This window comes from Strix aluco, chromosome 7, assembly GCF_031877795.1.
Source record: "Strix aluco isolate bStrAlu1 chromosome 7, bStrAlu1.hap1, whole genome shotgun sequence".
NCBI lineage: Eukaryota > Metazoa > Chordata > Aves > Strigiformes > Strigidae > Strix > Strix aluco.
This window is the reverse complement of record NC_133937.1, coordinates 14,238,865-14,252,169: the sequence shown is the minus strand read 5'-3', so window position 1 is coordinate 14,252,169 and position 13,305 is coordinate 14,238,865. Positions and strand designations below refer to the sequence as shown.

The window sequence follows — 13,305 nt, the reverse complement described above, 5'->3', positions numbered from 1 at the left end:
AAGATTTTAAAATACATTTTACATGTGTTTGTTTTAGATGGCGGTTTAAGTTCTTTGTTTACAGGATAGTTCTAACAGGGAATTTGTGGTCTTTCCAGTGCATCCCCTATTTTGTACTTAAATATCAACCGTTCTGGAAACAGTTAGAAAATAAGAGACCTTGTTAAGAAGGGAGATTATCCTGGCTAGGGGAAAAATTCGAGCTTGCCACAGACAGGACCTGAACCTTTGGATTGTAGTGATTGTGGAGATAGTAACTGTATGTGTTAAAGAAAAAAGCAAAGATGTTTGGAAATGTAAATGCTTAAGATTTCAGAATGCAGCTGTCTTATGTACTTTAGAGTATCCTAGGCTAGCTGTGCAGCATTTATATAGAGAATCGGATTTGAAGTCCTGATACTTTGACTGTCTGTAAAGATTTTCATCTTCTGACACTCTCGTTGTATGTGTTTATGGTGCATGAGCTATTACAAGAGAGTGCCATGCAGTTGCAGTTTTTGGTTAATGGCAACTTCCTGCACATCATCGTTTCTGGTTTATTCTGTTAACTGCTACCATCAAATTGTAGGTACACAGAATGAAAGACATCCCCTGACCTCCAGAGCTTTCATTCTGAGTAGATGAGTTGTACAGGGGTAGAAGGATAGATGGAAGTAAAAGGGACACAGACATTCTAATCGTGTGTCTTTGTATTTCATTTTTCCTGTAGGCTTTTGCGCACTGGGGCTATTCTGGGAGGAAGCCAAAGAGATACAAAGTGCTGGGTGGGTTGGGGTGGTGTGGAAAAACCGAAGCGAATGGCTGGTTGGTTTTAGGAAATAGAGCATTCAGAGGAACGTGATAAGCCTCTTGGCAGCCTTTCTTGTATCTGGTCATTGCCTGGATTAAGCTGGCTGGTCTGCTGGTTTCAGTTCCTGCTTTGCTCTCCTAGTCTGCCTCTTCCCCAAAGGCCTCATGGGATGTCCTGTGGTTTCTTGTTCTTCTGGGGCCTCCCTACCTTGTTTGTAGTCTTTGGTGTTTGATAGCCGTACGTTCACAAGGCTTATTATTCTTATTTTCAGACCACAATAACAATGTGATGTTATTTATTTTCTAGCCATCAAGGCCTGTACCTGTGGCAAATTACCCTCATTCACCTGTTCCAGGAAACCCCACGCCACCTATGACTCCAGGGAGCAATATTCCTCCGTACCTGTCACCTAACCAGGATGTCAAACCACCATTCCCACCTGACATTAAACCAAATATCAATGCTTTACCACCACCTCCAAGTGAGTAGCAAACAGAATACCCCCACAGTCATTTATAGTTCCTCTCTTCTCTGCCACATACATTTCAGAGTCTGGAAACTAGCTCTGATTGCTGCACTGGGAGAGGCTCGAATTGCTAAGTTGTGATAGGTGACAAGCACGGTGCAGGCTCACTAGAGCCAGTGGAGGACAGGAAAGAGAAAGATTGCTATCCCCTTCTAAAATAGAGTATCAGAAAAGTTCTTCCAAGTTAAACTTGTAAGGATTTTACTCCTGAGGTATTCCTTTAATACCTTCCTGATGATAAAACACATGATTTTGTGTTGCATTGTGTGCTTGGTAGGCTTGTTTATTGTATGAACTTTCATTGTGGTCTGTTTTGTTCAAGGGCAAAGCCGTTCATTGAACATCACCGCAGAATAGCATATAATGTGAATATTTATAGCAGTGTCTCTATTGTGATCCATACAGGCTTCTTAAGAATATTCAGCAGTATGCCAAAAATTGATATATGTTCCTTTCAAAGCCAGTCAACATCACAGCTACATTTGGCTGGGAACAGGGCAGGAATAACAAGATCTCTCTGGCTGTATACTAGCACAAGATATTTGAGGTTTTGAAGTGACTGATGAACAATAGGAGATATCATTTATTAGGGAACTGGGAGACGCTTTATGTTTTCTGTAAAATAACTGCTGCTGCATTAGCACTTTGCAACTGGTACTTGGAGTTCAGGATAGCTGAAAAATGAAGTAGACAAAGGTGGCCTGCAGTATTATTTGGGCAAGAACACAGCATTTAAAGATATTTGGACTTCATAGATTAGCAGTAAGTTACCACAAAACCTCATTTTGTGAGATCAAATAGTAATTGAATACCATGTCTTTGGTCATGGGATAGTTTCATGTGATGAAACTGTCGGAACTAATTGGGTAATGTTGATACCAGTTCAAAGTGGGGAAAATAAGCATTGTCACAGTTTGCCATGATTAAGAGATTTGTTGTCAGTCTTCTGCCAGCAAAGTAAGCCTGGACACAGAACCTGTCCGGTAATAAAAAACAGGAATTCTTGCCATGCCTGGTTTCTGTTTGTGGCCGGAATGCTAAGGCTCTAATGTTAGAGAATAGAAGAATTTGGTTTGTCATTTCTATCAGTTTGAGCCATGTCACTTATATCGGTTAGATGATGTAGTTACTTGTGACTTCCTTTTTTGTGTGTATGAACCTGCTAAGTTAGACCCAGTAGCAGATCACTATGTCATTTGTTACTATTCTGTATAAATATACACATTATTATTGCACTGCAGATGCTAAAGGGAAAGTTCACGCTTTCTCTCCCTCTTCGATCCCAGCCAACCACAATGATGAGCTGCGTCTGACGTTTCCTGTGAGAGATGGTGTTGTACTGGAGCCTTTCCGGCTGGAACACAACCTGGCAGTCAGTAACCATGTCTTTCACTTACGGCCAACTGTTCATCAGACGCTGATGTGGAGGTAAGCTCAGCCTTGTTGTGAGGAAGTCTTGCACCCAGTAATGGAGGAGTGGCAGGCCAGATGAACTTCACTTAGGTTTGCCATGAATTTCACTTTAAAACTTGTGACCTAAATAGGAAAAATGCCCTTTAAACTCACAGGCAGTCTCACCTGTCACTTTCCAGAGACAACATGTTCTAAAATGCTTCCTTATCTGTATTGCATCTCCTTGCTGATAGCATACCGCACGCAGTGTTTGAAAAATCACCGCAACTGTTCCATCCTTTCAGCTCTGGGTGGAACAGGTGTGGGACATGCACAATCAACACCAGTACAAACTTCCATTTGGGAGACTCTGAAGTCCTAGGTGCTTTGTGGCTTGTGAAGTGTTAGTTACAGGAGTAACTGTGCAGGGCTGTTATAGTTTATACATAAATTAAATGGTGCAGAGTATCTGATAATAAAAATAACACACTAATGAAGGACATGATTTAGAGGCTTGGTATCATTTGGAAAGACAAGTGCTTAAATCCTCCTGACTTTAGAAACTAACTTCCTAGAATCTCCCTCTCCTGTGACTCCACAAGTAAGGACAGGTTAGAAATATCGGAGCATAGCTTTCCACGTACAAAGGCTTCTGGTTTTCACTTACAGAGAGTACTACTTTCCAGCACAGAGCAATAGTTTTCCTGGGTGGTACCTTCCTGCATTTAATGTAGATCTGCATGAGTGATTCCAGGCTATGTCCTGATTCCACCATGCTCATGAAAGGGCTTTAGATCAAATGACAATTGGAGCCTTAAATTTTTTTTTTTATTTGTATATTTTCAAGTAACACAGAATATTTTTGTCTTCTCGTTCTGTTTTTCTCAGAAAACATCTCAGTGTTTATCTCAGCTGCTGATTAAATTGTTTGAGCCTGTCTCTGTGCACTGTGGAGGCTGGTTAGATGCTCAGGATCTTGTACAGAGATTGTTTCGCAAATGTAGCAGCTGAGATGGTAAAATGCATCATCTTAAACACATTTTCCATTATACCTGCCTCACTTTCAGTTTATTCCTGAGCCTGGACCACAAACCCCCTGACCTTAATGGAAGTGATAACGTGTAGTTTCAGCTTTTTTCCCTGTGAGGATCATCTTCCCATTCACTGGAATCCACTTGAGACTTCTATTTTCAGGAGGGCGTGATGTGGGCAGAGAGGCATGCTCAGTTCTCTGCCACAGGGATGGACTCTGACTCTAAAGCTGAGGTGTGATGCAGGACTCCTTGCTGCCACGGTGCCCCCCTACCCTGAGGTGGCCTGGGGGTTGGGAGGGAGAGAGATTGCAGGCAGACCACATCCAATAATTAACACCTAACTTTGAGGTCAGTTATTGCTTACTTGCATTTCATTATCGTGGAGTACTCGCAGCAGAGGGAGTTTTGGCAGTTATTTGCCGGTTCTTATTAATAAGTAATCACTACTGGGGATTGTGCTGGCTCATTCAGTAGATTTATAGTGCTGCACTGAGGCATGAGGCTGTTTCTTAATATCTTCTTTCTTTCTTCCTTAGCTCACCAAACACATAGCCTTTATTTAAACTTATTTTAATGAAGACTCATAGGTAAACTGTGCTCAGGTCTGCTGTTTTGAAAAGCTTGTTAATAGTGGGGAGAACGGATGGTCCTGTAATGAAGTCATTTCACATTTAACTCAGGGTTGGATGGATTCCAGAAAAATGAATTAGTCACATGTGTGGATGGATTTTGGTTTTATAGAGAATGGTGGAATCGAGCCAATTCTTAATATTTGTCTGCCAGTTAAAATATTTGGCAAAACCTCTCACGTGTACACACATAATGAATAGCAATGCAACTATTTTTCTCCCCGCTGGGAACTTTTCATGGTTATGAGAAACAGAAAGGTTGAAGGCTGGGAAAATGTCGCCTTGAAGCTGGTTCAGTCTTAGCACTGCTCAGTTATTAATAACGTCCCATGGTGGAGACACTGTCTGCTAAGAACATGAGGGTCTCTTGCGCTCTGTCACTGCTCTGTGACGTTCAGCAGGCCTGCTTAGAGTCCTCGGGAACACGCTTAATCTGCATGGTTTTTATATCAGAGGTACCAAGCCTTGTTTCCCTCCAGGTTTGGGTGACTGCAGTGTGTTCTCATGAGGTGAGACCCTCCTGTGGATCTTGCAGAGGGAGCTTTCAAAAAATTGTTAATAAAATGTTGAAAAAGAAGCCTGGAAAGACTTAATGTAGATGGATTATGTTGAAAGGTTGGGTAGTTTGTATTCTATACCTTTCTTTTTAAAAAAAACCCACGTTTTTATCCAGTGCTAAATCTTGATATTTTGAAATCCAGAAAAGATGATGTTGTCAGAATTGAAATCTCTGTTTTTGTATAAAGAAAATGGCAGTTAAGGTGATGATCTCCTGAATGAGCTGTTGCTCATGGATCTTACAAAGATATTTTCCTTCAGGCAAGATGAAGAAATGAGCACCTAAATTTTCAAGCATAAAAGATAAGCATTCAGCTGTCTTTTGCTGTCATGAACAGCAGAATCCTGACATTTCATTTCAGTTCTTCATGTTCTTTTAAATTTCTTCTTCAAATTACTCATTCCTAACACAAGGTTAACATCCATGTATGAAACTGAAGTTATATTCTCTACCCACTTAATTTGTGATTAACTTAATCTCAGCCTTTTCCTTTTTTGGAGGTGTTATAAAACTAATTTTTGAGGAGCTAAATAGTGTGTGAAAGTTACTAGTGGAGGGGTGGAAGTAATTCATGCTCTGAAAGAAGGTCTAAATTTGGTAGATTTAATCCACAGCAGTGTTAATTTGGAATCACAGAAACAGAAACACAGGGGCTGAGATACAGCAGTCATTTTATTTTAGTTGATTTACCTGTTCCAAGGCAGGACTAGCTGTACCTGTATTTTATCCAACAAGTGTTCATTCAAATGCTTTTTTAAATGCTCTGAAGTAGTGAAGAATCCATAGGCTTCCAGCACAACCCACTGCAGCCTATCACTTTCTTGTTCTTAACTCTTAACACACAGGAAGGACGTACCTGCTGTTAACATTTTTCCTTGTGCAGGATCATTCCATGGTCTAGTTTTGCAAAGTGGTTTGAGATGTTCCCTTGGAAAGTCCTTTATAAGTGTAAAACATTAACAACAACTTTGTGGCATGCTTGCATCATTAATTCATTGTGACTTGCTTCTGTTAAGGGCTTTTATGAAGAAAGTGTGTTAATACCCTTTACTGGCAATAATTGTAGAAAAATAATCTGATAAAGAAAAAGCATTCCTAGCATCAAAACAACCTCCCTCTGCAATGTGAAAGCAAAGTTAAAGGAAGATTTATTGGTTGTTGTACAGGTCTGATTTGGAATTACAGTTCAAGTGCTATCACCATGAAGACAGACAAATGAACACAAACTGGCCAGCTTCAGTCCAGGTCAGCGTTAATGCAACCCCACTTACCATCGAACGTGGCGACAACAAGACATCTCATAAACCTCTGCACCTAAAGCACGTCTGCCAGCCAGGAAGAAACACGATTCAAATTACAGTCACAGCATGTTGTTGTGTAAGTACATTGAGCTCACGGCTGCAGCTGCTGATGCTGAGTTTGCTATTTAGTACAGTTTGGAAATGTTGCCTTAGCTGAAAGAGCCTTACTCTCTTTTTTTTTTTTCCATGCATTTTTCTGGTAAGGTGCTTGTTTGATGATGTTGACACAGTCAGAGTGCTAATATGGAATTTTTTGCTGCTGAATTATTGCAGAATGTAGTGGTGTCCTTCCAGTGTCTCTGAAAAGGCTTGTGGTCTAGGGGAGGAAGGGAGTTTGATCTCCTACCTATTTAGCATGTGCTTGCGTAACAAGGCAGCTAAAGTGTATTAACGTAGAAGTAGATTATTGTGATGCAGTCTGTTGTCCAATACTAATTTCATTTACTTAGAGTACTGTGTTTGGTTTGACATGAGAACATCATCAATATCATCATTGGTGGTGGTGATGATTTTTCAAATAGCTTTTCAGATGAAAAACTCATATTCCATGATGCAGTCTAGACGATGCAACTTTCCCCTTTCTCTTTTTCCATGATTTAGTTCCTCTCAGGGTCGAGTACTGTATTTTTAATGCAGACTGTTGCACACATACAGTCTGAGCTTTTGACTGTTCTGTTGTCACTGACAAGAAAGCAAGCTGCTACCTCTCCCAAGGTTGCAGTGTGAGGCACTTTGACAAGAAGCCATCCACCCATTTTGCTTTACTTCACACTGATGTTTCTCCACATAATGTCATTTATCTGGTGGCTAGGAGCAGGGGCAGCATCCTGTGAATCCACAACGAGCTCTGTATTGGGGAAGGAGATTCACTTGGTTCCAGACACATCAGTAGCAAATCGTTTTTGCGACTTCCAATGTAGTCTGAGGGCAGGCAGGTAGGCTAGACTGTGTCAAAGAATCCAGGGTTTTAAAAATAAACCCTGATGTCAGAGATGAATACGTCAGCCCTGCGTATTCTGAATATTAAGGAAGGAGAAAATGAAGAAAATCATTGCTTTTTTTAAAGCCCTTGTATACATTATGCTCCTGGAGCACGGAACATCATACTGTGCAGCGTGCAGAATATCCCTAAGGGAGCACATGTGTGCAGCAGAGCAGAACCAGAGCAGAGCTTTTGTATTTAAGCATCAGGCTCTTGCAGAAGCCACGTGTCCAAGGGAAGAATGCAGCTTTGTTCAGCACTGTTATTTACCCTGTGTGTTTGGTTCTCTTGGTAACAAAATGCATTTTCTTTCAGTCACACTTGTTCGTGTTGCAGTTAGTACACCGGCCATCAGTTCGCTCCGTACTTCAAGGTCTACTAAAGAAACGCCTCCTCCCAGCAGAACATTGTATCACTAAGAGTGAGTTTCATTCTGCATGGGGGATGACTTTCCAGAATGGCTATGTTCAGTTGTGATCAGCTATTTCTACACAAGATTTACTTGCTTATTGAAAACTTTAAGCTGGACTTGTCAGGAATTTCCAGAACATCGTGTGCATAGATTAAATCCTTGGTATCCTCAGATGTTGAGGGCTATTTGGGTGGGGATAACAGAGTACCAAGGACACAAGCTTAGTTCCCAATGAGAACTCTCCCATTCCAGGAGAACCTTTCAGGATTTTCTTCCATCTTTGTTTTTGACTTACCTAAAAGCCCTGTTTAGAAACATTATTCTTTATTTAGGGCTGCTTTAAGTGCTTGTATGGCACTTTATTTGATTAAGGGTATAGCTGATACACATGTTTTTCAAGTAGTTTGTGTGTGTGTGTGATGTGTGTGTGTGATGTGTGTGATGGTTTGTCTGTTCAGGAATGTTCTAAATTACACAGAATACACTGTGGGTAAATTGTCTCATTAAATTGGCCCTTGAAGGTTGAAGTGTTGGTCTTTCAGATTTCTATGTTAGAGTTTACAGTACACTTGATTTTTCTCACACATACACATACCTTCTTTCTAAACAGTAAAGAGGAACTTCAGTAGCGTAGCAGCTTCCTCTGGCAACGCGACACTAAATGGGGAAGATGGAGTAGAGCAAACTGCTATTAAAGTGTCTCTGAAGTGTCCGATCACATTCCGGCGGATTCAGCTCCCAGCAAGGGGTCATGATTGCAAGCATGTACAGGTGAGTAAATGCCAGTGGCCTGGCCATATTCCCTCAGTCATGTGTTACTACAGTACCTTTAGCTTGGTTATCGTGTGAGAGAGCCTAATGAAGTGGGATTTCTTTGTGTCTGTCAACCTAAATAACTATATATATATATATATATGTTTAATGTAGAGGGAGAAAGTAAGCTATTTGGTTTAGTTTTCTGTGCTAGTAGGCTTTTTTTCATGGCAGTTTTACTTTTATCCAACTGATTCAGATAATATAATATTTTCCCTTGATTTCCTCTTTTTTTTTTTTCCTTCTTCTCTGTTTCTTTCTGATACCTAGTGCTTTGATCTGGAATCTTACTTGCAACTGAACTGTGAAAGAGGAACTTGGAGGTGTCCGGTATGCAAGTAAGTGCAAGCACACTACATGAAATGCAGTTGTACATGAGTTGACCGAATTCAGATCATATTTAAGGTCATTGAGGGAAGAAAAAGGAAGTGAAATAAGGCATGTATATTACATTTACATAATAGCATAAATTCCAATGAGAATTCTTGCAATATTTCATAAATTGAGGGAACACCTGGATTATTAGAAATTTAAAAACAGATAATAAGAGGTATTTTCTCACAAAATACATCATCTGCAGGCTTTCATTACAGGCTATCAATGGGTTGTGTAGAGTTTAAAAGAAGCTCAAATATTTACATTAAGACAGATACCTACATAAATAAATGAACTGGGAGTTTGTCTTCCTCTAGATTTTGAAGTATAAGCAACTATCAGTCTTTTCTAGAGTTATTTTTGTATAATTTTAATGTTGTAATGCCCAAATTACTGAACTTCAAGTAGTAGCTGAACATTAAGTTAAGGGTGCCAAACAACTGTCTCAGGTACTGTGCTTTGAGTCGCATAGATATGCAGTTAGTGTTCAAGGAGAGGGGGAGTTTCGGAGACTGCAACATTTCACATTAATTTGGTAGGCAATGAAGTTGGATCCTCCAAAGTCAAAGTCAACATCAAGTGCAAATCAAAGTGAGAGCAGAAAGTAAGAAGGATTCTAGTCCAGAATAAGGCTGATTTTAAAAAAGGTAAAATATTTCCGAGGAGCAAAAGTTTGAGTGATTACTTAAAGGAAAAGACGGATACCATGGCATACTTTCAACCTTATGTTTTGACCAGAGAGCTAGTATACTGCAGAAGAAATGAAACAAAAAGCTTTGAAGTGGTTACAGACTGCCCATTCTTATGTTTAACTAGGCAGAAAGAATCTCAGAAGGTCTGCAGAGCAGTTCAGTGTCTGTAGCCTACTGTGCTCAGTCCACAGGGTTACAAGGTTGTTCCAGCCTCAGCTGAGGAGCCAGAGCTCTTAAGGTCAAGCAGCTGTAGCCGTAGCAGCTTGTACTTTATCTCTGCAACTCTCCAGGTTCAATCCCTGCTGCGCCAGCCAATGTTAGGTATAAACAGGAGTGGAGATTGTCCATTCTGTCTGCTTCTGTGGATATTGCAGGCTTGAGATGAGCCTGTTTCGATGACTATCCGTGATTGATATGTATCCTAAAGTGCAGGTGCTTTCTCTGAACTACCTGAATATTTTCTATCTTATAAGTTAATATCACAAGAATTGGGTGTCTTGCTTCTTGATTTATGTATTCATACATCCAGGCCAAAATTTTTGTCCTGTTTCTCTGAGTCTGAGCACGTTCATTCAGATCTAAGTGCCTACATGACTAAATCATTTCCGGTTTTGTTTTGTGCTGTCCCCATCTGTGCTGATCTTAAGTAAAATAGCTGTAATATGTAGTTACTTTGAAGCCATATTACTGTGTAATATCTTTCCAATTTGGAAAAAAAAATAGTGCCAGTTGGTGTTCACAGGAGAGATCTGCTATGTTTGAAAAGCCTTTAAATTCACAATATATTTCACTAAAAAAATTGTTTGAAGGACATGAACAGCTTGTGGGCACACACAGGTAGATGTGTCCTTATCTCATCTATTTGATGTAGAATACTATTATCCTGGTAATGAAGATGTAGAACTAAAACTATTTGCCCCGAGTCATTACTGAATTATGTGTTACAGATAGTAAGTTGGTGGATCTCAGTCCGCTGACTTCATCAATAACCTGTCCTTCTTCCATCCCTCTTTTAACACATGTATAGCAATATTCTAACATGAGGTTGGATTTTTTTTTTTCCTTTCTAGTAAAACTGCTCTGCTGGAGGGCTTGGAGGTTGACCAGTATATGTGGGGTATTCTGAACGCTATACAAAAGTAAGTGAACTTATTCATTTCTGATATCCAAGACTAAGCAACTAGGAGATATGTTAATGACTACTGAGATAGTCACGCCAAAGTAGGTCTTCGTGATTGAACTTGAATATTCTATTTCATGCCTCCTTGGTGGAGTTACTGATACAGTGAATCAGTTTCCATCTACTTAATAGATCTTGTTTGGGTTATCTCTTGATGGCAGCCTCACCAGTGAAGCAAAGAGAAGAGTGAGAATGGAGGATTAAATGCTTTCTCATGTTTCCAAGTAGTTCCTCTGATGCACATGTGGCAGACCATATAGATATGTTTGGATTTCATTGTGTGGATAAACACAGAAATGTGTTTTCACAGTTGCCTCTTTTAAAACTTGCTTTCGGCACACACTTGAGGAGCAAAAGATCTTGAGGTGGTATTAGTCTAGAGCATTTCAGAACATTTGTTACCATATTCTTACATAAACTTCAGCAGAATTGCTTTTTTTGAAAAAAATAATCAATTAATGTGATAAAATTTTCACATTATTTTACAGCTCAGAGTTTGAAGAAGTTACCATTGATCCAACTTGCAGTTGGAGGCCGGTCCCAATAAAGTCAGATATTCACATCAAAGATGACCCAGATGGCATTCCCTCAAAAAGATTTAAGACCATGAGTCCAAGCCAGATGATCATGCCAAATGTGATGGAGATGATTGCAGCTTTGGGTCCTGGCCCATCACCTTACCCATCCCTACCCCCTCCTCCAGGAGGCAACAACTCCACTGAGTATGGTAACCAAGGTTAGTTTTACAGCTTTGTGCACCCAGGTGGTCACTCTAGAAGTGAGTGGTTCAGTCAGCTTTGTGATTCAGGTATGTCAGTGCATCTTCTCAGAGAGATGCATAAGGAAAGCAAAATATATGTCTGCAATTCTGAAATTCTGCATCAGTCTTTTCATTTAAGATTCATCTGTTTAGAAGAAAATATATTTTAGTAAGGAAATTGGTGCTTGTCATATTTACTGCTGTGCAGCCCTCCCTGAATCAACAAACATTGTATGTAACCTTATATATTCATGGCCTGCCATAGTATACATCTTTCTTCCATTTTTTCTGTCCATTTTCCTTCTGTTCCACTCTTATTCAAGTGAAGGCTCCTAGTGCTATAGAAGTTACAAAGTATGAACCCTGATACTTGGGCCAGGTGGGTGACATTTGGTAGGCCACCCAGAAAGTGGATGACTTTTAAAGAGCTTTTAACTGCTTTGCGAACACCTTTGCATTAGAAAATTACTTCTGAGTTCCTCTACCCATGTGTTGCCAGACTGAGAAACAGGGAACTAAATACAGGCAGTGGAGATAATGTTTTCAAATGACTGGTATATTGTGTATAACTCAATTATAGTGACAATTCTGAAAATATGAAACCAGAGACTGTTTCTTTTGCAAGTAATATGATATGACTCAGTTCAGCTCTGGGAAAAGACCAACTGTTCACACCATCAGAATCCCCAAATTGATTACAAGGTGATATATGTGCTTTTTGCAGGCGTTTGAAGAAAAATATAGATTGCATGCAAAATATGGTTAATTTGCTTCAATGACTGCAAAACTGATGGCAGATGATAAAACTTTTCAGGTTTTCAAACAGATGAATGATTACTATAACAAAGCCAAGAGCACTGAATCACAAATTTTTCACTCGTTTAGTAGGAGTGAAGTGCAGCAGAGCGTGAGAACAGAGCCATCTATTCTTCATCATCTTTCTAGCTCATAATCAGGAATGGACAGGGTAGTCACATAAAGTGGGGTTTAGGGTTTGTGCAACAATTGCTGCCTAGACTGTTACTTCCTTGCCTTTCCCTGTGGATCCTGTAGCAGAGGTAGTCATCGTTTCTTGGAGCCCTGACTAATCACTGGCAGGTGAAACCCACACTCTCCTATTTCCCCTGCAATAGGCGTATCAGTGCAGAGCACCGCATGATCCTAAATGTTCTGTCCCTCAGCATATGGCAGAACTCTTACCCTAAAGAAGGGCATGTTGCTGCACAGCTGTAACTCCCTGGGCATACTGCCTTGCATTTTCATTCTCCATCAATATGTGCACTGAAACTTGGTGTTTAGAATTAGGTAATGTCGTCTGACTAACAGTACTCTAGAGCAAAGTAGTAGTAGTGTTACTACTGTGGTTTATGTTTGTTTATTTGGGTTTGACAGTAAGAATACTGAAGTTTAATTTGCAAATATAACAAGTACTCAGTAATACAAGACCTTATTCCAACTCCCTGCTATTAAATCTTTCCTGAGAAGCAAGGCAAGACCAGCTATACTCGGTGAGACTCATCCAGTTTGCAGATTAACAAAATGAGAATTAGTCAGGCTCTGCAGTATTTACATGATAGATCAAAGTCCTGACTTCTTTGAGAAATACTCTTACATGGCTAATGACTTCTATTCCTCTGAGATTAAACTTCTGTTTGTGAAGCTGTGCTAAAGAGCAAATGATGCAGCTACTTCAGTTTGTCAAACTCCCTTCTTGACTTGAACATTTAAAGCTGCTGTACTTCAGCTGATGAACTGCAGGCTCTCCGTGCAAGCTCCAAAGCTATTCTATTATTTCAGAGCTCAGTATCATCCAATTCAGCAGCTTATGTGAAATAGCTGAGTGGCTTTAGTTCAGTTTTT

At 40.0% G+C, this 13,305-nt stretch overlaps 1 protein-coding gene across 11 annotated transcripts in view; it reads left to right on the top strand.

Moving 5' to 3' along the window:
* The window catches only part of ZMIZ1 (zinc finger MIZ-type containing 1), a 360,810-nt gene that overhangs the window by 332,112 nt on the left and 15,393 nt on the right, over positions 1-13,305 (top strand). For 9 of the 11 annotated variants that reach the window (XR_012623945.1, XM_074830534.1, XM_074830533.1 and 6 more), the window contains 8 exons: positions 1,097-1,271; positions 2,558-2,744; positions 6,097-6,307; positions 7,529-7,634; positions 8,236-8,396; positions 8,709-8,776; positions 10,576-10,644; positions 11,174-11,421. Coding sequence is in view for 10 of the 11 variants with exons in the window: in XM_074830534.1 (XP_074686635.1) it covers positions 1,097-1,271; positions 2,558-2,744; positions 6,097-6,307; positions 7,529-7,634; positions 8,236-8,396; positions 8,709-8,776; positions 10,576-10,644; positions 11,174-11,421 (1,225 nt within the window). In the remaining variant the exon portion in view is untranslated. The remainder of the gene's footprint in view (positions 1-1,096; positions 1,272-2,557; positions 2,745-6,096; positions 6,308-7,528; positions 7,635-8,235; positions 8,397-8,708; positions 8,777-10,575; positions 10,645-11,173; positions 11,422-13,305) is intronic. The other 2 variants (XM_074830542.1, XM_074830538.1) reach the window with 1 other exon arrangement.